This window comes from Molossus molossus, unplaced genomic scaffold, assembly GCF_014108415.1.
Source record: "Molossus molossus isolate mMolMol1 unplaced genomic scaffold, mMolMol1.p scaffold_m16_p_1, whole genome shotgun sequence".
Taxonomy (NCBI): Eukaryota; Metazoa; Chordata; class Mammalia; order Chiroptera; family Molossidae; genus Molossus; species Molossus molossus.
Window position 1 is genome coordinate 63596766 of NW_023425344.1, and position 27811 is coordinate 63624576.

The 27811-nt window shown below is 40.7% G+C and overlaps 1 protein-coding gene across 1 annotated transcript in view; it reads left to right on the plus strand.

The window, feature by feature from the left end:
• Positions 1–27811, plus strand: part of CDS1 (CDP-diacylglycerol synthase 1) — a 61994-nt gene that overhangs the window by 26934 nt on the left and 7249 nt on the right. The window contains exons 4-12 of the mRNA XM_036243898.1: positions 4427–4524; positions 6984–7123; positions 14868–14926; positions 16592–16674; positions 18535–18622; positions 20510–20578; positions 23551–23703; positions 25648–25767; positions 27627–27730. Coding sequence (XP_036099791.1) covers positions 4427–4524; positions 6984–7123; positions 14868–14926; positions 16592–16674; positions 18535–18622; positions 20510–20578; positions 23551–23703; positions 25648–25767; positions 27627–27730 — 914 coding nt within the window. The remainder of the gene's footprint in view (positions 1–4426; positions 4525–6983; positions 7124–14867; positions 14927–16591; positions 16675–18534; positions 18623–20509; positions 20579–23550; positions 23704–25647; positions 25768–27626; positions 27731–27811) is intronic.

Consider the following 27811-nt stretch of genomic DNA (forward strand, 5'->3'; position numbering starts at 1 on the left):
TGTGAACTGTTACTGCTCTTATTTAGGTTCATTGCATATGCATGCACACATGTCTGTACACAGGAACATGTGCAGATGTACATAGGCTGTATGTATGATATTTATGTTAAGGGAATATGGATGGAAATACACATAGACGCACACACTGTTGGTACTCAACTGACATTACTTTTTTGTGTTTTAAAGACTTATTTACATTTATATTTCTGAGTCATTTGTATTTTGAGTCATACACCTTGCATCCACCTTGCATTTGCCTAATAATATCAGCACTTAAAAATGACTGATTCAAGGGAATTTTATTAAAAACTTACTTCTAGGAAATTACAGCTGCTATTTTAAGGTGGAACTCATACTCATGTTCCTTAAAATGAGCTTTTTTCCCCTTTAAACTTCTATTTATAGTACTTTGGTTGTTGCAGTCACAGCTTGGAGTCACACTTTCTAAATGATGGAGGTACTAAAGCATGTTTTGACTTAAAGGCAGAGCTGCGCATATAGAAGATACTGTAGGAGGCCCTCCCCCTTGGAAAATAATAATTATTTTAATCTATATTATGTAATTTACTTTTTAGTAGTATATTTCATTTTTTCACCATTGTGAGAGTTATAAAAGTATAATAAAATTACTTGGGAAAGTAAATAATTTTAAAAAATCACCCCGGCCCACTCGTCAACCACCAAAACTTAATTAATACTGCCATTTGGTATGCTTCCTCTAATCTTTTTCCTTTCTTTTATCTTTTAAAAACCATGGTTGTAACATTATGTGGCTAAAATTCTGTATCCTGCTTTGTGAACTAAATATCTTACCGAATGTTTTTTTCGTGGCTCCACAGTTTTTACAACAATTGGCTTTAATGTACTGTATTCATCTGCTCAGGGGAATGGAGTGTCTCCTGGGTTATTAAACCATTGTGTTATTTTTAGACATTCAGGTTATGTTCTGGTTTTTTGTTATTGTGACTAACATTGTGATAAACATATTAGAATGTAAAGCTTTTCCATATGCAAAATTGTTTTTTTAACAGATTCCCAAAATGAAAATAGACACTTTTTTTTGTTTATTCTCACCCGAGGACATTTTTCCTTCTTTTGCTCAGATAGAGTGGGAGGGAGAGAGAGGAATAGAGAAAGAGAAACATTGACATGAAAGGGACACATCGAGTGGCTGCCACCCACACCACCAACCAGGGCCGGGGACAAACTGCAACCAAGGTACATGCCCTTAGCGGGAACCGAACCTGGGACTCTCTGGACCGCAGGCCGATGCTCTAATTGCTGAGCCAAACTGGCCAGGGCGAAAATAGACACTTTTAAAAAAATCCTCACCTGAGGATATTTTTCCATTGGTTTTTAGATAGAATGGGAGGGAGGGAGGAAAGGTGTGTGTGTGTGTATGTGTGGAGAGAGAGAGAGAGAGAGAAGGAGAAGGAGAAGGAGAAGGAGAAGGAGAAGGAGAAGGAGAAGGAGAAGGAGAAGGAGAAGGAGAAAGAGAGAACGAAAACATTGATGTGAGAGAGACACATTGGTTGTTTCTCACCGGAGCCAGGGATTGACCCTACAACTGAGGTAGATGCCCTTGACTGGGAATCAAACCTGAGACTCTGGTCCTTGAGCTGATGCCCTAACCTCTGAGCCAAACTGGCCAGGGTGAAAGTAGAGCCTTTGATTTGGGTAACCCATAGGTACCATAGCTCAGACTGAACATACGCAGATCTGAACTTCTATTCCAGCCTCAGCCATTCTGTGTAAATTGATTTCCCAGGCCTTCCCTAGTGTTATTCTTATTCCCCTCTCTCCTTCAGCCCCCCGATTTCCTCAGCCACCAAATCCTGTTAGTTCTACCCCTCGATGTCTCTCATTCCTGCACTCCACCCTCTGCCACTGTCCCAGTGAGATGTTCATCCGCACTCCATACTGTCTCTACCTTGGGTGCCCCTGCAGTTAATTTTTCCACTTCTCTTCAGACACTCATGCCTGGCCAGTCCTCTCATGGTCGGGACAGACTCCTCTGTGCAGTCCTTTGTGCTCTTCCCTATAATTCTCTCTACTTCTCACCCCTCCTTAGTGTGCCAGCAACTCTGAACCACATGCCCGGCCCCTGCTCTGTGCATAACTCTGACCTCCTCCTTTGCCCCGACTGTGGCCCACGCCACCCCCTTCCACAGTTTGTTTTTTTTGGGTCTGCCTTTGCTTATTTATACCCGTGTGACTATTTCTACATAGTATTAGTAGTCGTTGGTGTCCTCCCTGACAGACAAAGCCTCTCTGAGAACAGATGTCCTGTATAACTTCTCTGAATCAGTAGTAACTAGCAGAATAAGTATCCACAAAATGGTGGTTGTTTCTAAGGCTCTTAACACATTAATTGGGCCAACAGAGTTCTACCCGTGCACACTGCTCTCTGGATTGATGGCGCAGAGTATCAGTTTCTGTGTGATCACCCAGCCCTGGAAGATACACATATATTTTAGGGATTTTAACTCTAGTGTTTGAGTCCTGTTTTCTGTTTTCCCAGCAGCTCCATATTAATACTACTTGCTGTAATTGACAATCATATAAATATATGTTTGTGCTATTAAAAATACCTTTTTTCTCCTCTCAGTAAAATACCATATATATAGTGCTAATGGTTCTTGAGCAAATGTGTTCATAGACATTACATCAGTGTGTTTAAAACTTCAAAAGCCCTTGGTTCTATAAATAGTATGGGTTTACCCTTTTCTCTTAACCTCTAGCATTGTCCCCATTCTATAATTATTTTTGTTTAAAAATGACTTTTGGTGTTATGTATGAAGGTTATTTGAAGGACAGTGTTTAACTTTCCTCGTCTTTATAATACATTTATGACTTTTTCCTAAAAGAATTATGTATAGTAATTTGGCACAACAATTTCTTATCGTGTGGCTGAGGGGACACAATTAGTTCTTTAAGTATGTGATTGAACATATAATAGGTATAGTGGGGAAAAAGACCTTAAGAATATCCTGAGCATCCCTGGCCAGTTTAGCTTAGCAGTTAGAGCATCGGCCTGCAGACCAAAGAGTCATGGGTTCGATTCCAGTCAAGAGCATGTACCTTGGTAGTGGTTTGGTCCCCAGCCCTGGTCGTGGTCATGTGGGAGGCAACCAGTTGCTGTGTCTCTCTCATCAATGATCTCTCTCTCTCCCCCCCTCTTCCCCCCCCTTCTCTCTCTCTCTCTCTCTTCCCTTCCTCCCACCCACTCAATCTGAAGACAAATGGAAAAATATCCTTGGGTGAGGATTTAATACAAAATAAAAAGATTATCCTGAGCAGTAGGTTTGGGACGGCTAAGTTGTGGATATCATACAAGAAATCCCCAAGTGTATCCTTGGGCAGAGTTTGCACGCTTGTTCTGCAAAGGACCAGATGGTAATATTTTAGGTTTTAAGAAGCCACATATGTCTCTGTCACATAATCTTTGAGTTTTCTTTTCTGTTTTTAATTCCCTAAATATATAAAACCCGTTCCTACCTCCAGTGCTATTCTAAAAGCCCTTTGGTTTACTTTTAGAGGTTGAAAAAGTTAGGCTGCTATATTCACAAAGATTTTAATCTCTTGTTCATGGGAATAAGTGTTCAACTTGCCATTTGCTCTTTTAGTCTTGGAATCAACTTCCACCCAGCACCGTATGTCCTGCTACAGCCTTGGGGGTCACCTTTACCCAGAGTGGTGGCTGAAGCAGTTTGAAAGACATCAAAATGGGGTTCATACATAGAAACTCATTTACTAGGCGTGTGTGTGAGACACTGCGAACAACGGCATAGACGCGACCGACTGGCCAGAGTGTCTGTAAATGTAGAAAGCTGCTCATGACTCACCCGGGTAGCAGTGCGTGGGTTGATAGAGGTGTACCCAGCTGGCTGTGGGGCACGTGGCACCGCCGGAGGAGTGAAAAGACCACGCCCGAAGCCCTGGGTGCCTCGGTAAAGCTGCCTTAGCCATTGGTCCTGACAGTGCCTTCATCATTGGCAACTGGTCTAGGGTGTATGATTCAAAATAAATATAATCAAGCAAACTTTCACATATGGTTATTTTCCTAGGACAATTCAAGAAACAAAATGGACTGAAAGATGGCCCATCTTGAGGTGGACAACCTCAAGAAATAAAGTTGTAATGAGGGATGAAACCTAGAACCTTGTGACCAACCAGATCATATCCCTGAAACTTGAAATTACACAGCCACCTGACCCAGGAAGCATCTCTATAAAACCTTGTTTGCTTACCCCTATGGGACATCACTGCAGTTTTGAGACATTAAATACTGAATTTTTGCTACTGACATTTAGAATAATTAAAAATGGGTAGGCTAAAATACATGTGACAACAAGCTACTTATTAAATGATTGAGCACAAGTGTAAACATTGAGAAATATATGTCAATGTTTTCTCTTGGTTTTAGGTTCTAGGAATCCAAGTGAAATGCTTCCATGAAATTATCACTATAGGTTACAGAGTCTATCGTTCTTATGATCTACCGTGGTTCAGAACACTAAGCTGGTAAGTAACTTAAACTTTCAAGTATGAAAATCTGACTCTTCTTGGGTTTGTAAGGCAGGCGCTCTGATCAGTCAGTATCCACACAGTTGATCTTATAGATTGATTTTGGAGAAAGATAAACTACAAAATGCAACTGAATTTTGAAAAGAAGAAAATCACCTTTAACTCTCCCATTCCAACACAACTGTTTTCATATTCCATCATTCACTCTTTGTAGAGATATCTAATTTATATCGAATGTATACACCGTTCTTGTCCTGTTTAAAAAAACCCTCAATATTGGACACGTTTGATATTCTTTATAATTACAATTTTAGCAAAAGTTTCATTTTATAAAATGTTACAAATGTGTAATCCTTTGCTTTTTTCTCCCTCAGTTAACATGAGGCCACACATCAAATTAGATATTTCTACAAAGACTGAAAGATGAAATATGAAAATAGTTGTGTTTTGGTGGTGGTGGTGGTGGTTTTGAGTGAGCAATGGCTTATTCGGGAGGGGAGGGTCCAAGCTAAGTATGTGTCTCCCATCTCTGCCCCTGCAGTCTGGGCCCACATTCTCCATAGCCCCCTAGGCTCCGGTTCGGTGAGGGGGCAGTGGAGGAGGGGTGACTTTGGTTGCTTTGGTTTGGTCTCCTCTCAAGGCCTTGGGCCCCAATATGTGCAATATGAAGAATAGGTAGGGGGTGAGGCGCTCTTGTAAATAGCACTGGCCAACTCACCAGCCCATGAAATATTGTATGTGCACAAATGCATGTAAACATTAGTAAAATAAAATACCAAATGCTTTTACTATTTAAAATTGTGTATCTTTTAAAAACTTTTCAGGGACATTCTCGGTTAGTAGGACCCTAACCGGGAAACATGATAATATGATAGTTCATGATGAACCTAATTGGCCATGCCTTAGAACATAGCTGTTTTATCAGTATCAGCCAAAGGGGCTAGTGTCTTATTAAAACAAATGTACCATTTTTGGGGTTCAGAATAGTCAAAAAAATAGTTTCTTGATTTTGGTAGTAGCTGATTTTTCTTCATGAGTGGCAAAGTGCACGGGAAATGTTAGGTAGATTGAGTAGCTGGAGAATAATTAAATGTGAAACCTTGCAGGATTGATTATAAGTGTAGGAAAAAAGGGTAGGTCAGGAGAGGCCCCTGTGACTGTAGGGACCTCAAGGAGAAGGTAAGAGAGAACCCGTCACTTGAAGTAAAGACACAAGCTCCTGGTGGGAAGCAGCACCCATCACGTTCTAGGTGTGGGGCTATGGAGGCATGCGCCTCAGATGGTGACATTCCTGGCCCTCCTGAGCAGAAGGTATTTATTAGGATACAGTGGGCAAAAAGTTGTATTGGTGGGCTAGAGTAGGCCTTGATGCCTTACAGAGGAGCCAAAGATGGCTCCCCGCGTGGGAGAATAGAAAAAACGGTAGCACAGCTGATAGAAATGCAAATTCTTGCCCTTTACTTTGAGAACAGTGGGGCTGATTCTGTATTCAAGATCCAGAAGGAAGCCCCCCCTTTCCTTTTCTGTTCTCCGGCAACCTAGGACTCTGCCCTTCCAAGGACGAGGCACTATGAACTCTAAGGCAGGGTTTCTCAGCCTTTTTTCTGGCTCACACAAGCTCCTATCAGCAAAATCTCATGGGTTCAACCTTTCCTTGCGGGGAAAGATGTTCCAGAACTTGGAGGAGGGACAGGTGATTTATGTAGTTTTTAGAAGTTTCTCCTGGAGATTTTTACCTGCTGCTACTGCCCATCCGCACTGCTACCCCTTAAAAATCACTGTTTAACAGGAGTCCAGCTGGAGCATCGAGGAGGGGGAGAAAGATGTGCGGGGCAGACGGGAATTCGGCTTAGGATGTCTACTAGTAAAAAGCATTAGAGCTGTGAGTAATTGGAGAGAGAGAGAGGGGGCAGAGAGATTGAGAGTATTTTCTATTTTTTTCCCCTTATTATCTTTGTCTGGCATTAGATTTTGAGTTAAATAAAGGTATAAACTATATTTAGTAAACTTTTGTTGACAGATAATTTTGAAATTAAGTTTAAACAGGATAAAAGCATTTGGTGGCTTGTGTCCTGAACTGATCTTCTGAACTTGGTTTTGATCTTTTTTTTTTTTATCCTCACCCGAGGACATTTTTTTCGTTTTTTGTTCAGATAGAGTGGGAGGGAGAGAGAGGAAGAGAGAGAGAGAAACATCGGCGTGAAAGGGACACATCGAGAGGTTGCCACCCGCACGACCCATCCAGGGCCGGGGACAAACTGCAACCAAGGTACATGCCCTTAGCGGGAACCGAACCCGGGTTTCTCTGGACCGCAGGCCGACGCTCTAACCGCTGAGCCAAACCGGCCAGGGCTGGTTTTGATCTTTGTATCGTCATCAAAATGCAGAGTATAGTTTTATGGAATTTGGGGAGGGGGGAAGCTTCAAATATAAAACTAATTGTTTTTAATTTACAGGTACTTTCTACTATGTGTAAACTACTTTTTCTATGGAGAGACTGTAGCTGATTACTTTGCTACATTTGTTCAAAGAGAAGAGCAACTTCAGTTCCTCATTCGCTACCACAGATTTATATCGTTTGCCCTCTATCTGGCGGGTAAGTTCATGAAAATACTCTGCATTGATACATAACTAATATAGCTTACATGTTAACTTTCATTTATGTTGTTTAAATTCATAACATCCTTTATTTGTTATATTTTCATCTGGCTGCTTTTTTAATGGTCCCATGTAAAAAGTGATTCTTTTCTATTACGGTCTTAAATAGCAATTATTCTCTAATGGTGGTTTTAAAAAATACTTGTTTAATGGTCACTCCATATATTTGAAAATTTTCTTTGCAAACTGTAGTAAAGAAACATTTAAATATGTGGATTGATAAAGTCTAATTTACGAAGAAACTTTCACATGTATATGCTTTATTTGTTCCCAGGTAATAGTTTTCATATAGAATTAATCAGGGTACTTAGTTTTCCTGACATGGTTTATTATATAGTCACAATATGTGCATTTATATATAACTATTATATATGTTTGTTTATAGTATGCTATGCCACGTATTCGTTTCTTTTTTAATCTTCACCAGAGGACACGTAGAGAGAGAGGAAGGGAGGGAGAGGGAGAGAAACAGGAACAGAAACATCAGTGTGAGAAACAATGACCAGTTATCTCCTGCACACACCCCAACCTGGGGTCAGACACGCAACCTAGATATGTGCCCTGACTGGGAATTCAACCCACAACCTTTCGGCTACAGGATGACGCTCCAACCAAACTGCGCCACACCAGCCAGGGTCACATGTTATTTTATGATTTTAGATTAAGAATCAGATACTTAGGATAAAGTTAGGATTATAGATTTATTTTCCACTACAGTTTCCCAATCATATAAAAATTTCTAACACATCGATTTAGATATGTACTTTTTAAATGTCAGATTTACATCATTAAACAGGTGTCTAAAATATCACGGTCCATATAGCGTCTATGATTACATTTTCATTCTTCTACATTTTGTTCTTCTTGAGCTTAACTGCTTCACCTTTTCTGAACATTTGTAAATTTCTGTGTAGTGATTCATTAATTTTTCCTTCAGGCCTGTCCCGTATCTGTTGGTAGCTTTTTCATATGTTCACACAAATCAGATAGTGCATCAGTTCTCTTTTTTCCTGGAGACCCCTGTTCTAGAGACTTCTGTGGTGGTCCCATTCGGACTGGCTGCTAGTGGGTCTGCTGCTTACCTGTCATGATTTGGCCTCCTCATTTCTTGTCTCGGGCCTCCTAAGTTCTGGGCTTGCACCCTCATTTTGCTGTAAGCGTGGTCTCCAATATTTTCCTATGGAATGTGCTTAGAAAGTAAATGTCTAAAAATACTTTTATTCCATTCACACAGCTGACTGCTTTGGCTTGCCGACGTTTTACTTAATTATTACTTGCCGACTTTTACTTAATACTCTAGTTTAGAAGCCCAGGCCTCAACCTTGCCTTTTACTGAGCCTTTTCTGCTCAGTTTTCTCTTGAAAATACTACGAGCTGTCCCGGATTTCTTAGGTTCGCTAAAAATTACCCAGTCTCTTTTGCAGCTTTCAAATTTTGCAGCCATTTTTCTCCTCTGGTCTTCAGGTCTCTTTGCTCTGTGGGTTTTCTTTGCTTGTTCTGTGGGTTTTGCCTACACATTATTTTAGTGGGCTACCAGGACGGAATAGAAATAAATGACAGAAATCCTAACTAGCTCAGTTAGGATTTTCCCTTGTTTTTCAACAACAGCTCTCTATTTTCTGTGATGGACCCAGGGGCTGACTGGGCTTCAGTGCGCAGCTGGAACTACGGGCCTCTCCTTGGTGGCCGTCAGAGGGAGGCAGCGCTAGTCACTCAGTCTGGAGGGTCTGGGCGCCCGAGAGGGCCTGCTGGGGCCACGGTAGTCCTGGCTGTTGACTTGAGCGCCTGCATTTGGCTTCCCGTGGGGCTCGGATGTCTCTGAGCACCGTGGGTGGGTTCCGAATGGGAGTGAGTGTGCCAAAGCCGTGTTTCAAGAGCCCTTAATTATTTTTTTTTTTTTAAGTGGTTTTCAAAAATGAAAGCATGATACATTCCCATAGTGAAATTTCAGACCAAAAAAGAATAGTCAGTGAAATCTCCCTCCTACCTCAGAGCCTTACTATGTCCAAGGGCTCACTGCAACTGTTACAGGAAATTTTAAAAAAATCTTCACCCAAGGATATGCTTTCATTGATTTTAGAGAGAGGGTGAGGATGCACCCCAGTGGGATCAAACCCACAACCTGGGCACGTGCCCTGAACACACGAATTGAACCTCAACCCTTGGGTGCACAGGACGACACTCCAACCAACTGAGCCACACCAACCAGGGCTGCAGACATTTTTTCAGTGTTCAAGATTATATATTATATCTTCCATTCCCCCTCATGTATATATTTTTTAAATACACATGAGAGCAAACTATTCTGAACCCGCTTTTTTCCACTTGCTGGGCTGTGGGTGGTTTTGTGCTGGTACATCTGAATGGGCCCTTCTGCGTCCCTGCAGCCACCCCTGTGCCTGTGCGTCCAGCAGTGTCTGTGGGCAGAGTGTCAGAGAGGGAGGTGCCACCGTTTCCTGGGCTTACTTCCCCTTGGCGGTTCGCTCTAACTTATACTTGAGAACAACTTCTCAACTGAGTGGTACGGAGGATGTACTTCAACTCTCCTTTTGTAAAATAAAACCAGTGTTTCTTCTTTTTCTCGGACTGATTTCTGTCAGAGAAATAGCTTACCCCTTGCAGTTTCGGTCCGTGGAACCCAGAAGCTCACTGAAAGTCATCAGCCGTTTTTCCAGCAAACCTCTGCGTGCTGTGAAGGGTGTGGAGGAGCCGGGGCACAGGGCCCACAGGGTGCCTTCCCGGGTCTTGAAACCGGTGGGACGCGCGTCCCCCAGTGCATCACAGAAGGATGAACAAAGACCTCAGAGCAGGCAGAGGGGAAGGAGGGCCTTGCTGTGCGTGGAAGGCCTTTGAGAAGAGATGACCGGTGTCAGGAAGAGTCAGGACAAGCAGGCATTTGCCGGGTGGGGAGGGGAAGAGCATGGCAGGCAGAAGGAACAGCGGTGCACGCTTGCTCAGGAATGAGAGGAATGCGGGTGCTGGGCTGGTGGCAGGAATTAAGGTGGAAAGGTAGGCAGGAGCCACATCGCGAGAAGCTGTGTCTGTTGTGGGAAGGGTTTGGAAACCACTGGGATTTTAAGCCAGGAGATGATGAAACCAGATTTTTAATGAAATGAAAGATGAGTTGGGAGATACTAATAGGGTGACTAGATAGGAAAACTGCTGCTGTAATCCCCACTAAATAGAATGAGGACCTGAGCCGTTTAGGTTTGTATTTAATACAAAGGGGTTGTAAGTTAAATAAAAATACTGTAGGCTGATCTTACAAACTACCTGCTGTTTATGGCGTGAAAAGTTTATTTTGTATCACAAAAGTATTGGCTCAAAATGTACTCTTTGTTGAGATCATTGTGTCTTCATATGCACTTGTAAGAAATAGTGGAGACATCCCTTACGCACTTTGCCCAGTTTCCACCAATGTAATATTTACAAAACTATAGTATAATATCATACCTGCATATCGATGTGACTATAGTCCTACAAATGTACTTTTACAATACAACCTTGTAGTAAGCTAGGAGCTACTGGATTCAGTGACAAAAACGTCCAATACGAATCGCCAGTAGCATTCTATATCTGCTGGCCTAAATACTAAATATGGTCCCGTTAGACCATAAGCACCAATTTGTGTCTTTCTCATTTTTTGTTGTAGTTTTTTTGTTTTTAACTGCCAGTGCCTAGCACAGGGCCTGGAGTTTGGTTCCCAGTACGCATTGTTGGATGGATGGTCAAGAGGCTGAGAACATGCACCTTCACACACAGTGCTTCTTAGAGGTCATTTCCCAGCATCACTGTTGCGTCTGCTGGGTTTTGAGGCCTTACTGGTGACCGTTGAAGTGGTTATCTGCAAAACCACTTGTAAGTTTTAATTAAAGACTGTTAGAAACTTTACACATCCTACTGTTCTTTTTTTTTTAATAGATTATTTATTGTATTTGATCAGTTTATCTTTTTTTTTTTTTTTTTATCCTCACCCGAGGATATTTTTCCACTTTTTGTACAGATAGAGTGGGAGGGAGAGTGAGGAAGGGAGAGAGAGCGAAAAACATCGACGTGAAAGGGACACATCGAGTGGCTGCCACCCGCACGACCAACCAGGGCCGGGGACAAACTGCAACCGGAGTACGTGCCCTTAGCGGGAACCGAACCCAGGTCTCTCCAGACCGCAGGCCGACGCTCTAACCGCTGAGCCAAACTGGCCAGGGCCACATCCTACTGTTCTACACCTTAAATTTGCCATGAAGACTCATAGGAAACTTTTATCTTAGCTAATGTATATTAGCTAATAAGGTTGGTTTGTGTGACAGCTTCTACAACACATAATCACTTAAAACCATTTTTAAATAACTCAGATGTAGTCCAGTGTCTGAATATAGGCACATGTAATGCTGTGTGCTTCTGCATTTATTTAATAAGATGTTTGAAACATTTTGGTGTTTTGATTAGTTATGTCAATGTAATGAAAAATATAGCCGCATGAAAGAATGAGGGATGAGTCAATAAGCTCCATTATTTAATCCTGGGTCTATCTTACTGTCTGTTTTTTAAATTAAGAACTACATGTGTTTAACTGAATTGGTTAATCACCAATAGTAAATTTTAAAAATAACTTTATTATTTCTTTATATTTTCTGTCTCTTCAGCTAGATTATGAGCTTCTTGAATGGGATTGCCTATCTTATTTAATTTTTGTATCTTGTGTCTGGTACATCTTAAGTGCTTAATAAATAGTTTTTGATCGTCCATTTTTTTTTCTGCAATTCCCTCTATCCCATCATTTGGACTTTTTGATGTCTTTTTTCCCCTTTACTTCTCCTGACTGCTTTAGAAATCTCATTCTCTTTTACTCTTTTTGAATATACCTCCGTTTGGTCCATTGGGTAACTGGGTCTTCCTACCCACCTGGAATTCCTTGGTACTAGGCAATAGAATGTCCATCTTTGTATGGACAGCACTAGGCACAGCACTATGTATATACATGGTGATCAGTACATTTAACTAAACATAATTAATATAAAGAAGTTAGGAAGTGTTTTTCAATGAATACTTTGATTTATAACACTATAAGAAATCCTATGATTTTTTTTTTATCTTCATCAGAGGTCATGTTTTTATTGACTTTTAGAGAAAGAGAGAGAGAGAGAGAGAGAGAGAAAGAGACAGCGATCAGTTGCTTCCCGTACATGTCCTGACTGGGGAAGGGGACTGGGGGTGGGGATTGAATCCACAACCTAGGTATATGCCCTGACTGGGAATTGAACCCACAAACTTCTGGTGTAGGGACGACACTCCAACCAAGTGAGCCACCTGGCCAGGGCATAAAATCCTATGATTTTAATTGGAAATATAACCATACAAATACTCTTTGTAATTAGGGAAAAAGTAAAATTATGGATCCATGTACAGTGTTACCCTTTCCATAGATTTATTGAAATACAATATATATGTTATTTTACACATTTAAACAAAATATACATATAACTTTACTGTTGTGAACCAAATCGTAAATTCATGTGTTTCTTTTTCAGATACTTCTTCTTCCTTCTTTTTTGTCCTAAAAGAAAGGGTTTGTTGAACCACATGCTAGCCAGAAAAAGGCCCAGTTCCTGGGACACAGTGCAGTGCAAACCAGCAGCAGCAGGGCTGGGGGAGACTACCAATCCCCAGATGGTTTTCTAAAAAAATTAATATTTAACCTTAGATATGCTGGAAAACACTTTATAACAACCATCCCCCCAAATTGAGAGAACTGGATTATCTTAATGCATCTAGGATCTGGATAATTACGTATGCTATTAGAGTACCCTAACAAGCTACATGTTACAGGTTGATTTAATGGTGAACTTGGATCAGGTAAAAGTGAATTGCCAAACTGTCCTAGATAAAATTACCGCTGGGAAAATATCAAATGATTCTGCTGGTAATTTTTTTGAAGAAATGCTAAAGAGTGAATGGTATTGTATAATTTCAAGAAAGAGAAACCCATACCTGCTGCAGTAGTATTTGTGAGGAGATAACTCATGCTTAATGACGTTAAGAGTTCCCAAGGTTGTGCTGGGAGAGTCAGAGGGTTTGTTTGGACAGAACGTGTCTTGTCTCTGCTTTGCTGTTGCCCCATTAGCCTCCTTCTGAACCAAGTCCAGTCTATGTTCACCCCGTTAACCATGGACCAATGACATAAAACCGCATAGAAATTACATTTTTACTTGAGCCACAAAGTAAGTGTACATGCTATAGAAGAAAAGTTCAAAACCAATCATTTTAAAGAGGTCTTATAAACTACTGGTGATTTCAATGCCATGAATTCCATGTTTTAATCCCTCCCTTCCTGCTTTCTTTTTTTCTCTCAAGAAAATGACATGATGGCTTTCAGTTGTGCCTCTGCTACACAGAAAATGTCCCTATATTTCTTTTGCAGTTCATCCAGTCAGATCACTCTGTAGGTATCTAGTAGGAGGTGAGGTAGGATCTGGGAGCCAGTATGCATTCTCTTCCTTTGTCACCATCCTTGTATTACACTGACTTTTCAGATTAGTCATCACAATATAGCTAAAGGGAGCTGCTGTTTGGTTCGTGGCTCTGGTCAGAGTAGTATCAACCTTGCTTACCTTGGTGAGTATAACTTAGATGTAGGAAGTCTAGCATTCATATGGGATAGATGATTTGACAATTTATTTTCCGTCTCAGAATTCACTAAAGACATTGAAGAATAGAATGTGTAGGTGACTTTTATCTAATTAAACTTGGTGTGTGCATTTCCAATATCCACCTCTGTAAAACAAACAAACAAACAAAAAAAACCATTAGAAATTTACTGCTATATTGGGCAAAAAGTGTTCCATATTTGCTTCCCATTATTTTGGTATATGATATTAGAGTTCACCTAAATAGGTAGAATTTTTATTTAGTACAATTTCATCATAATAAATTTGTAGGACAGAAACATAAACACTAATTCTGTTTGTAAATCTTGAAAGTATTAAGAGTATTATATTTTACTATAATTATTATATTATAGTTCTGAGACATTTCAAGTCACCCTTAACCTGAATCTTGCTGATAATGGTTTGTGGAACCACAGTCGTAAGGGTCATTAGGATCTGAGGGTTTAATGCTTTTTATCCCTGTGATACTCAATAAATTAATAAAGTCCTTTTTGTATTTTTCTTCATCTGTAACATTGACACATAATAATAGGTGTCTACATCATAGGGATGTTGGAAGGATTAAATGAGTTAATACTTGTAAAATACTTAGACAAGAACCTGGAACCTAAGAAGTATTCAATAGATGTTATCCACCATAATAATTATTATTAATTTTTATATTATGCAGAGGTCGCAACATTCTGTACATATACATGATAGACTGATAGAGCAAATAAATTGTATTCAACTGAAATTCAAGATCTGTTTTTCCATGTCCACATATTAACAAGAGACTAATTCACTGAACTAGTTCAGGGAATGTTCATTGAATTTATGCATTGGAATATATTAGGCATTTTGAAGAATACAGTATCATTTCCCTCAAGAAACTATTACTAAAAATACTTACTGTAAGAGGAGGACAGATCCCATGTAAGCAAGTGGATAGAGTATACAGTTGGCTCATTTGGACTCCATGAGTCTTACCCTTTGTAACAAATTGCGCAACAAGCACATGTTCTTGTTCTCGAGCAGGCTTCTGCATGTTTGTGCTGAGCTTGGTGAAGAAACACTATCGACTGCAGTTCTATATGGTATGTATTAATCATTTCTTCTGTAGTCGGTATTGTAGAAACCCTGCCTTACCTTTCTTTTTTGTTGTTGTTGTTTTTTGTTTGTCTGTAGTGAGAAGATAAAATGTAATCTGCTAGTTGATGCCTACATGTGAGGGGTAGTTCAATTTGGGGATGACTATTAAACACAAAAGGGTGAAGTTGAAATATTTTTGAGGATTTAAAATTTTTAACTGTTTTCAAAGTTTCCTAAGAACTTTTTCTTTGAATATTTTCAAAGGCTATAAAATTAAAACCAAGCATTTGAATTCCCTAAATTTGTAGAAGTTTGAAGCATTTCCATAGATTCCGGAATAGTTGTTAGTCTGAGAAGCATCTACCATCTTTCTCCATGGAAAGTAAATAACTATGTTTGACTCACTCTTGGTTGAATATAAAGGGAACAAAGCATGTTAGTCATCAAATTGCATAATTCTTTTTAGCCCAAGGTATTTTATTTGGTTTATCATTGAACAGTGTTCAGTGTTTTATGAAATTTATCTCTGTGTATGATGAACTTTTCTTATTTCCTTAAAAGGTAGTTAATTATAAGACTAAAATGAAAAATGTAGTATTTATATCTGTGACTTCATGTATTAGTAAAGCTTGTTTTAGATTTGGGATATATTTTCTATCCTTTATGCTTTGCTTTTCTCCATTAAGACTTCCTGCTGAGCATTAGTGCTGAGAAATTGTAATATATCTTACATTTCTAATTTCTGGAGATCTTGAGAAGAAAAGAGTAAAATTTTCAATGAAAAATCTAGAAACCATCAGGACAAATTAGAAACAATAGGAGCTCCTATGAAAATATAAATGGTGCCTATTGGAATAAAATAATGTATGTAGTTTTAAGCAACCAGGGTAAAAGAGAATTGGATCCTTTAAGCAGATAAAAGTAAAACAAAACAGTATCATATTTGCTGAAATAGAAAATAGGTTTGTTATTAATGAATCAAAGTCTAAGAATTTTGAAAAGTAATATATTTCAGTAAAACATGACACTAGCACATAGAAACATGAGCTTCTTTTCATTTACATTCTACTCATATTGATGATGCTGAAGGTCATTCAGGCCCTGAAACCCAGAGGCCTGTGGACACCTGAAATTGCCTACTACGTTGAACGGAGTTGTGAAGATCAGCTTTCAGGGGTGGAAGGGTGGAGTGGAGTTCAAGGCCAATAGATCGCTGCTGGTTTGAATCATTCAAAGTTAGAAATAACTCTTTATAGGGAAAAAGTTACCATAATGAACTCTGAAAGAAAAATGGAGTTTAGTTTTTAGTAGCCTAAGTGAAATATTCCTCTCTAAATGCTGTCACCACACCACATATTTCTCATTGCCATTTAATCTGATGGTTCAAGACGACGGTTTATATTTTGTGTGTTTTTAAATTTATCTCGGTATTATATGCATTCCATTTGTATATAAATTAAGATTACTTTTTTTATGCTTTCATGGTTTTAAGATTCCAGTAAGCACCAAAATGAATATAATTTGCTAACGGCATTTATTTTGTATGACCTTATCTTACAAAATTTAACCAAAAATCATGCTAGAAAATTTGTGTTTAAAAACTGCTATTGCTTCCTGGCTGCACTGTTGAGTTGTGTTCACTAATTGTTGTGTTGTTGGGCTATTAACAGTTCGCATGGACTCATGTCACTTTACTGATAACAGTTACTCAGTCACATCTTGTCATCCAAAATCTGTTTGAAGGCATGATATGGTAAGGGGACAGAATTATGCTGCTTTATATTTATGTCATAGCATTTTTAAAGCTCTTTCACATTGAACAGTGCCTTACAGATTTCTACTAAAATGTGCTATTTGTTGTCGCCCTGTTCCATTAAAACACCTTACTAAGTTTTGTTTATTTTACTATTTGACACCTGAAGACAAACACGTTGTTAAGTGGGAATATTTCTTATTCAGGTTCCAAATAAAATGAAGAAAGTCCTTATAAAAGTTTCAAACTATTAATTACATTTTCAGGTTTTACTATGTTTGAATGTGACTTTTTACAAAGCACAGCTTTTAAAAAGAGCAGATTATTTACGTGGAATGTAGAAGGAGCCTGAGTCCACTTGCCAGCACTGGACTGGCCATGCGTTTTGTCCAGGTGGGGGCTGGGCTCCACTCTGCTTGTGCATAGGAATCAGTGTTCAGACTTCAGGTGTGTGGAGTTACTTGCTATAAGCAGTGGTTTGCAGATTCAGAAAGCATTGTTTTTTTGTTTTGTTTAAAATTTTTATTTCTTTATTGATTTTTAGAGAGAGAGGAAGGGAGAGGGAGAGAAAGATAGAAACATCAATGAGAGAAAACATCCATTGGCTGCCTCCTGCATGCCCCCCACTGGGGATTTGGCCTACAACCTGGGCATGTGCTCTGACTGGGAATCGAACCAGGACCTCTCAGTCCATGGGACGATGCTCAATCCACTGAACCCACACCGGCCGGGCAGAGAAAGCATATTTGTATGTTTAAAATTATAAAAATTACTTAGTTAAAAATTAGAGTGGAGAAAAATGATTAGAAGAAATTGAACCATATTTTCCCCACATTAAAAACAAAACAAAACACCTCATTGAATTAAAAACCTTTATAGGTGGTTTTGTAAAAATACATTATTCCCTTGATAGCTTTGTGATTTTGAGCCATGGGGTTGGTGTGTGTGTGTGTGTGTGTGTGTGTGTGTGTACAATTAGAATTACTGTAAGATTGTCTTTCATCTACAGAGTTTTTAATTTATGGGGGAAGTTATGAGATTAGTAGGTTCTGTATAATTAATAGGGTTTAATGCAAATATAGGCTACAATAGAATTAAAATTGATTATTTTTCCTGAAAGAGAATTTGTATTAAGTGCTTGGTATAAATTTATCAGATTATACTCTGTCTAAACCAAATGACTCCTTTGTGTTTTAAAAGGCTAGAACATCTGTAATACTTTCAACAATAATAAATAAATAAAAATTCTTTTCTCATCGATGTTTCCCTTTCTCTCTCCCTCTCCCTTAAAAAAAAAAATCAGTAAAAATATTGAACTCCTGGCCAGTTTGGCTCAGCAGTTAGAGTGTCAGCCCGTAGACCAGAGTCTCAGGTTTGATCCCTAGCCCCAGTTGGGGTCATGCAGGAGGCAGCCAGTCGATGTCTTTCTTTCACATCGATGTTTCTCTCTCTTCCTCTCTCCCTCCCACTCTATCTAAAGAAATCATTGGAAAAATATCCTCGGGTGAGGATTAAAAACACTTAAAAAATTCTTTGTACTGTTATAACTTGTTCCTTATAAAAATGAAATTTGAAAGTCCATGGCTCTAGAAATTGAGGATTTAATATTAAATTAAAAATTTTAGTATCTTCCTTAGCAATATTTTCCCACTGTGTTAATTTATTGAACGACTTTGCTCTGCTTAATTGCTAAGTGGGCAAATTTGGTTAATATTTAATGTTTTGGCAAGTGCTGTGTTCTGGACTAGCCAGCAGTGTAATTCAAAATGGTTATTATATTAGTTCATTATGAATCATAAGCTGTATAAATATTTGTCACTTAATCATATGAACTGTTTTCTGCTGAATTTTATTTTAAAGGTTCCTTGTCCCAATATCAAGTGTTATCTGCAATGACATAACAGCTTACCTTTTTGGATTCTTTTTCGGGAGGACCCCATTAATTAAGGTAATGGGAAACTCTCACAGGTAAGCCCTGCCCTCACCTTGGAGATTAGCCAGCGCAGGTGGTGCTGCAGCACATCTCTGATTCCCGAGGGCCTTGCATCCTCCTTGGCCGCACCCAGCAGCCAGAGTGCAGGGCAGCGAGCCCCCCGATGACGCCTGGGGCTCCTGCAGCTGTCCCACCGGCTCCTCACTGAGAGCTGACACCAGCAGTTACTCCTCCTCCAGCGAAGGCTCACTGCACCTTTCTGCCGGTTTCTTCCCTCAGCGGCTGTGTGGGTCTCCTTGCCTCAGCTCTCAGCAGCCCCAGACACAGCCCTTCCCTTGACCGCTGTCCCCGCTGTCCCCGCTGTGCCCTCGTCACCACCCTGGAAGTGCACATTCCACCGTCTTCACACGCCCATGTCCACTATAGACCTCTACACCCAGACTCATTTAAAAAAATCGAGGCCCTACAATAAAATACTGATAATGTAAGTGGTAAGGAAAGGTTAAAATAAGAGAAAGGAGAGAGAACATGTGAGCAGACCATGTTGTTTTGCCTTAGATTTGGAGGCAAAGAAGGACATGAAGTAAGTTGTAAGTTCCCGTTTTGGGGAAGAAAGAAACAAAACAGCCCTTAATGGAAGAGCAGACTTTGTCCTTTAAAATCCTTCCATAAATTCTTTGCCATATAGTAGTCCAGCACACGGCATCAGCCTGGGTCGTAGGGATACAAGCAAGCTAATATTTCCTCCAGTTTCTAAAGCTGTTTAGCACAAGCACAGCTGATTGAGTATGCAAGGCTCCTGGACCAGCTGAGAAGTGTTTGGCTCAGGAAGCCTTCAGAGTGGCTGTTAGGCTGTAGAAGATTCTCAGTGTCTGACTTTGAGCACAGAGTTCTAGTGAATTTACTAGGCTGGATTAGTTGCATAATATATTCAGATGTAATTAAGTTCACCGCTAAATCAGTATGCTGTGGAACAGTTTAATTCGATAGGCAGTCTTTAATCAGCAAGCACTTTTGAATTTGAGTCAACCCCCACTTCACGGCAGTACTACTGAATCATCCCAGGAGAAGGTATCCCTCCGACCCTTCGCTGTGGCAGAATCGTAGATATGTCGAAACCATTTCTGCCAGCCCTCTTGGCCTTGAACTTTATGAACATCACAACGGGGTCTGTAAAGAGCTCGTGTAGCTTAGCTCTTGCCCCTTTCCATCTGCAGAAACTTCCCTGGGATGTTATTTGGCTCCTGTCCCTGTTCCTGAAAAGATCATCACAGGAGCCATGAATGATCTGAGGGCAGCTCCCGACACATCAGCCCTTCTCCCCAGGGCACCTCGGGCAGTTGGTTGGGCCACTCCCAAGTCTTTTCCCCCTGCCCCTGCGGCACCGGTTCCCGACCAGATTTCTCTCCCTGAAAGTCTCTTCGATAGAGCAGCAGTAGCTCTAATCTGAAACAGGATCTGTTCTCAGAAGCACAACTTTTCTCCTTCTTTATGGGACAGACATAGATTATGTCCAAAGGGAGAAGGATGGGCGAATACTTGGGGAGTGAATACTGTGTCTGGGGCTGTAGACAGTTTTGCCATTTCAGAAAGAGGTCCGCTGTATGCATGGCCTTTGGGGAATACATGGAGATCTGGTGTGCTGCAATGCCCATGTTTAGTTATACTCTTTCTATTTTTGGTGCATGTCAAATGTTTGAGGACCTAATATGGGTTTCATACTGCTAGCGAAATTTGCTCACATAAACTGGGATCATGGAATGAAGGGGAAAGGGTGGCAAAACCATTTGAAGACGAAAAAAGACATACAGGGTACTCAGGGAATTCGCTGAGCAGAGTTTGCGTAGGTATTGTGTGTTTTGCGAGTGCAGTGACTCTGTGCTTTTATCTGGCCTTTTCTAGCTGTCGCCTAAAAAGACGTGGGAAGGATTTATTGGCGGTTTCTTTTCCACAGTCGTGTTTGGATTCATTGTGAGTTTTACTAAGATTTTTATCTTATTTATATTTTGAAAACTGGTAGCAAGTGTATCAGTGTATCCTAAACCTAAAATAATTAAACCACAACATGCTAATAATGTATTTATTGAAGCCCACTCAGCAGAATCTGTTGTGGACCCCAGTGGCTCTCCTCCTGGCCTCACATCAGAACCACCTGGGAGCTCATTCACCATCTGGGTCCCAGCCCCATCCCAAGGCAGTGAACGTCCCCAGTTGATTCTGATGCCCAGCGAGGCCCCGAGACCCTCCGCTGTGCTGGTGTGGTGTTTGAACAGCTGTTCTGCCTTGTGGGGGACCCGGGGCTGGGACAGGCGGTGGCCTCGAGTAAAGGCAGAGAGTACAGATGACGATGAGCTCTGCCCCCCGTACACATGCTGCTACGCGGCTCGGCCAGTGCTTCCTGCCGGGAGCCCAACGTGCAGGAAACGTCCGTGAAAAATCCTCGATGTTCACTTTCAGCCTTGAGTAATGGGTCCTGCTAATGTTTTAAAAGTCAGCTTACAGTTATGGAGTGTAGGTTCTTTTTACAAGGTGTCTCACAAGAATCAATAAAGGCACAGTAAAATGGCTGGATATAAGATAAATATACAAAAAGATGACTGTTAGGAGGTTTACTGTTTTAAGTGTAGCCCCTGACAGTTCTAGAATCTACTCCATAGCCAAATATAGAGCAACCAGAGACAACATGGAGCTTCGAGAGAGAGCAAAGGTACAAACCAGTGAAAACGTTTTCAGGTTTCTGTACAGGAAAACTGTCATAATTCTCTGTTTAATTAGCAAGTTTAGTTAATTCTCAATGAAAATCCCCATGGGATATGGAAAAACGAATCCAATCAGTGTTTGTGTTGTAGAGTGTTGATAAGATAATAATTCATAAACAGCATAATGAAAGTGGAACTAATCCTGTCCAATGTTTATACATTACAAAGCAGGGATAATGAGAACATTATTAAGTTAAATAATACTATAAGAATCCGGTATTATTAAAGATAAATTTAGAAGTACTACAAGAATAGCCGTATCATTGGAAGAAAATAATCAGCAACCCTGTAAGACTGTAATGCAGCCCGGCCAGTGTGGCTCCATGGGTTGAGCGTCATCCCATGGACTGAGAGGTCCTGATTCGATTCCTGGGCAGGGTACATGCCTGGGTTACAGGCTCGATCCCCAGTAGGGGGCGTGCAGGAGGCAGCCAATCGATGTTTCCCTCTCACGTCAATGTTTCTATCTCTCCCTTCCCTCTCTCTCTAAAAATAAATAAATAAAAACATATTCTTTTAAAAAAGAATGTAATGCATGACAAAAATAATGAGGAGGGACATTATATATTTTCTAATAAATAATTTTGAGGAAACTGGTTAGAAGCAGAAGCAGTTCATTATCATCCCTGGTGTCAGTTTGCACTTCTATTAACTGTTCTTGACCGAGATAATGGGGTGAATGGCTGCAAAAGAAAAGAAAAGAAACTGTTGCCTAACAATTTAAATTTAAAATAAAATATTTTTTTTTATGTATCTTCTTCCATGGCTAAGAAAAGCTATATTAATAATTGCAGTGATGTGATCAGGGAAAGAGTAGTTTAGTCAAAGTTTTCTAGGTTGGGTAAGAACAATGTGTTTTTCATCTGTACAATTTTTTTTTTGATAATTTTAAATCACTGGTTATTTATTAATTGATGAAATTAATATAACATTTATGCAAAGAACTTCAGTCCTGTACTCTCCCATACCTTAGTAATTACTAGCTTCAGCTAACATTAGTTATGTGTACTTTAGAAAAGTAAAACCTTGCTGTAGTGCTTGTTTGGATGTTTAAATCACCTTCTTTTTCTCTTTTTCCTTCCCCCTTTTTATTGTGGTCTTATAGAGATAATCTCATTGATTTCCAGAGGCCTTTGGTTTTCCAGTGGCTTTTCAGTCTTTTTTTTTTTATCCTCACCCAAGGACATTTTTCCAATTTTTGTACAGATAGAGTGGGAAGGAGGGGGCGGGGGGGGAGGGAGAGAGAGGGAGAGAGAGAGAAACATCGACGTGAAAGGGACACATCGAGTGGCTGCCACCCGCATGACCAACCAGGGCCGGGGACAAACTGCAACCGAGGTATGTGCCCTTAGCGGGAACCGAACCCGGGTCTCTCCGGACCGCAGGTCAACGCTCTAACCACTGAGCCAAACCGGCCAGGGTGGCTTTTCAGTCTTTTATTGGGCCAGTTTTGATCGTTGAACTTTGAGAATACATAGCAACACTCAGTCCACTGAGCCACACCAGCAGGGCTTTCTTGGAAATTTCTTAATGCCATAATCAGAAGGCTTGACATGAGTTCAGAGGTCACCTACTCCAGATATTTCTTTGCCAGATATTACACTGTGCTGCTCTTTTCCTGGTATCCCCTTTTTTTCCCTCACCCGAGGATATTTTTCTACTTATTATCAGATAGAATGGGAGGGAGGGAGGGAGGGAGGGAGGGAGAGAGAGAAACATCGATGTGATGGAGACACATCCACTGGCTGCTTCCTGCATGACCCGACCAAGGCTGGGGACGAACCGCAACTGAGGTACGTGCCCTTGACCGGAATCAAACCTGTGACGCTCCAACCGCTGAGCCAAACGGGCCAAGGCTGGAATGTGTTGTTTTCAGCCCTGGTCGGTTTGGCTCAGCGGCTGGAGCATTGGCCCATGGACATCCCAGGTCCCTTATTTAATAGTATTTAATAGATGAGTGTGCTGAGGCACAGAGAGATGATGGGAATTCTTTAAGGTCACATAGCTAGTCTGACTTAAAATAAAAAAGAAAAACAAAGAGAATACATAGCAGAATGTGAATGCACAGAAGCTGTGGCTGGCATTCTGTCTCTGGCCTTTCGGCCGATACAACACCCTCACACACCCATCCCCACCCTGTCGTTTTGCAGTCAATGTGTCATGAACTCTTGCTTTGTGATTCAGGCTGCCTATGTGTTATCCAAGTACCAGTACTTTGTCTGCCCAGTGGAGTACCGCAGTGACGTCAACTCCTTCGTCACAGAGTGTGAACCTTCAGAACTTTTCCAGCTTCACAGTTACTCCCTCCCTCCCTTTCTGAGGGCAGTGCTGAGACGGGTAAGGCAGCTGCGGGTGTGGGTCTTCCATCCCAAGACGAGACTTTTCACAAGAATCGATCTCTGTAGGGCGTTCATTTCTGTGACACAGAAGTGGTTTCCCTGTCTGCTTAGCATCAGTAATATATTCTAGCCCTTTGGAATGTCCCTTTCGTGAACATGAAATGAGTATTACTATCCTAAACCTGTTGTTTATTAGGAATGTGATTGCCTAATGGCTTGACAACTGATGATATAATTTATCTTGTATTTGTTTCGAAAGTGTTAAAAACTATTCTTTAGATTTCTGCATTTTTGGATGAGTTGCAATAAGTTTCACATGAATTGACTAAATTTGAAAATTGAAATTCACCAGCTCAGATTCCTGGATTTTTTGGGGGACCTTTACTAGGACAGAAAGCTGCTGCCTCTAAAAGTTTCCCTTCGAAAGCACAGTGCTACCATTGATAGGCAGCCTTGAGGTCAACACTGACCTACGCCATCGGGACTGGTGGGTGGCTAATTAAAACGGGGAATCAAATAATTGTGCCTACACACATGCACATGTGTGGATCTGAAACATTTTATTTTTAACTAGAGTCCATAACTTTTGAGAAGAGTAAATTATTTCTCTCCTTGAGTGCTTAATACGTGGATTCCAAGAATTTTTTCAAGGTCCAAGCCATCTGTTATCTACTGTACACTTCTGCTCCTGCCAGGCTGCTGAGGAGCAAGGCCACTGCTTTGAAAACAAGTCCAAAGACTGGTGTTCTCAGTGATGGTTGTTCAACCACACCTGCTATGCACTGTCTATAGTTTGTAGTTTCAGTTCATCTAAAGTGGAGCAAGAACGAAGAATTTACAAAATGGTTTGCAGAATTCTCAATTTTTATGATCTCCACAAATCTTGTATAATAATCTTGCTGATGCACATTTTGACATACTTTTTATTTATTTAAAAAAAATTTTCTTTATTGATTTTTAGAGAGAGAGGAAGGGAGAGGGAGAGAGAGATAGAAGCATCGATGAGAGAGAACATCGATTGGCCACCTCCTGAATGCCCCCCACTGGGAATCGGACCCACAACCTGGGCATGTGCCCTGACCAGGAATCAAATTGGCGACCTCTTGGTGCATAGGTCAACACTCAACCACTGAGCCACACTGGCTGGGCATTTTGGCATACTTTTTAAAGCAACTGCTTTCATTTGTTTCTACAGCATTTAACTTATTCTCTCTCTCTTTTTTTTTTTTTCACTCCTTAACTGAGGATATTTTTCCATTTATCCTCAGACAGAGTGGGAGGGAGTGGGAGAGAGAGAGAGAGATAGAGACAGAGAGAAACATCGATGTGATAGAGCTACATCTACTGGTTGCCTTCCACACAACCCGACCAGAGCCGGGGACGAACTGCAACCAAGGTACGTGCCCTTGACCAAAATCAAACCTGAGCCTCAATGGTCCCCCGGGCTGACATTCTAACCACTGAGCCAAACCGGCCAGGGCTTAAATTACTCTTACTAGAAAGACCAACTTTTCCCTTCCTCTGTCAAGTAAAAGTCAAGTGAAATAAAATACAAAATGTAAATTCATTATGTAATTACAAAAACAAAGTACTACTCGTAAAATATAAACTTAGAAATTAATTCAGGGGATTCTTCATCAGCATGCAACTCAAGTGTTGTAGAGATTTTTAGATGAACCAGAAAGTAGCCTATCAGCTGTGAGGTTTCGGTGTGCCAGGCACTGTCCATGTGTACACAGGGCACAACTGTGCTAAGCACAGGATGGTGACGAGAGCTCATGATGTATTTTTCTCCCATAAGCCTGAAAATTCGTGAAATTAACACAAATGTGGCATATGCATTGACTTACTGTTTATAATATGGTTCTTAGTTTAGATGGTGTATGTAAATACAATTTTAATCCAGTTAGCCCCAACCCCTCCCCTTTTTTTTCCTCTTTAGGAAAGAGTGAGCTTGTATCCATTCCAGATCCACAGCATTGCTCTTTCAACATTTGCATCTCTGATCGGCCCCTTCGGAGGCTTCTTTGCCAGCGGGTTCAAAAGAGCTTTCAAAATCAAGGTGAGTGTTTAGGTTCTTTGTTACATTATTAGAGAATGGAATACAGTTGGAATTCGGTTCTCTACTGGTCTCTCACATTTAGCCCCCAGGCAAAAATGACTGGTGTCAGCCTGTGTTATGGAAATGGCAGATGTTACTTAATTAGGGACAAGCACAGAATCTCAGTCATTTCGAGACTCATCCAAGAATCCAGCCGTGAATTGTCTGAAGATTAGTGTCTTGCCACAGTCTCACTTCAAGGGATGGAAGGGGAGCCTTTGAATATGGAACTGCCCATTCTCCTAGACTGGGGGTCAGCAAACTTCTCTGTAAAATCCTGTGTTTATGAATCACATCCTAACCACTCAACTCTGAATGCGGCCACCACTGTGGGACAGCGCGGCGGACAATGTGTCAATGAGTAGGCATGTTACTTATTTTGTAAATGAAGTTAATAAAACTTTATTTACAAAAACAGGCTGCCAGCTGGATTTGGTCTGTAGGACATAGTTTGCTGATCTCTGTCCCAGATACCTAAAATCATCTCTGTGTTTTAGGTTAGATTCCCATAAAGTGACATGTATTTGCCCCGTTCACTCAGCTCTCCTCACATGGCCTCACTTAAGACTGGATGTTGTGCCATTAGAAGTTAGAGAGGACAGGCCTCTCTGAGGAGGTGGCATTTAAGCAGGGATCCGAGAAAGGAGGAGAACGAGGCCTGCGGAGACACCTGAGGGAGGGCGTTCCAGCGCGTGCCCAGGAGTGGAGGAACGTAGCCTGTTTGAGGGGCGAGAACAGCGTGGCTGTGCAGACTGCCGACGTCCGTGGGGTCAGATCACGAGGGCACCAGAAGCCAGGAAAAGGCGCTCAGTGAGGACTTGCAGTGGGACGAACAATGTTAAATGGAATGCAATATAAAAAAGTGTATAAGGTATTGTCCCTGTTCTCACGATCTCAGCACCCACTAGGAGAGAGGACACACGTCCACAAAGAACCACAGCAACAGCTGTGCGTGGCTCGTGTCCCGTCAAGGCTGCCCACAGTGGAGCGGCCTGAGTCACGGTGGCTCTCCTGTGCTTTGTGAGCAGGGGCGAGAAGGGAGGAAACAAGTTGGTGAAATTAACCAAAGAATTTCTCAGTAATCTTTTACACAGAGAAGCGTTATATTTACAACGGTATTTTCTTGAATGGTCTCCAATCCAAGGTTTCCTGTTGACTACTGAGTTTTTTTGCCTGTCTGAAACGGTGTAATTGCTGTAGCATTTTAGATGTTTTCAGGTTGCCTGAGTAAACTAGAAGAGGAATTAAGTCATTGCCATTTCCCAGGCCCTGAGCAATGTGGATATATCTGCACAGTCTATTTGCAGAGGCTGACTAACCATTCCCTCAATTTCATGGACTATTTTTATTTTCTTTTTACCCCAACACTTTAAAAAAAGGAAATCTTTGTCAGAGTAGTAAAACGTTTATTCAGAGTAAGAACTGTTGGGGTAAATGAGTTAGAACCAGATGGACACCTGTCAACAACACTCAGATCGCTCCCAAAATAGTTTCTGCTTAAACAGAGAAGTAGACTGTCAGAATATTAGATAGGTAATGGCTGATAGCTCTTTTGATTTAGAAAAAGTTTTGTTAACTGAAAAAAGTGCTAGATTTAATTAATATTGAATTAGCATTATTTGAATGTCGCCGGTCAATTCAGTAATATTCTTACGTGGTTTTAACCTGTTGCACATGTTCTAATAAGTTTGTGTTTAGTGGGAAAATCCAACGGTAAAGTATTTTCCTTAGCGTCCATGATTCTAGAGACATTTTCAGATAGGCGTTTTATAACAAACGACGGGTTGAAAATTTGCTAATATGTTGGTTTGTTTTGGAAGGATTTTGCAAACACCATTCCTGGACACGGAGGGATAATGGACAGATTTGATTGTCAGTATTTGATGGCAACATTTGTGCATGTCTACATCACAAGTTTTATAAGGTACTTTTAAAAATGTTGTTATCCTTGATTTCTTGAAGCTCTCATTTCCACAGACGTTAGTTTGAGCTGCTCTTCCTGTCA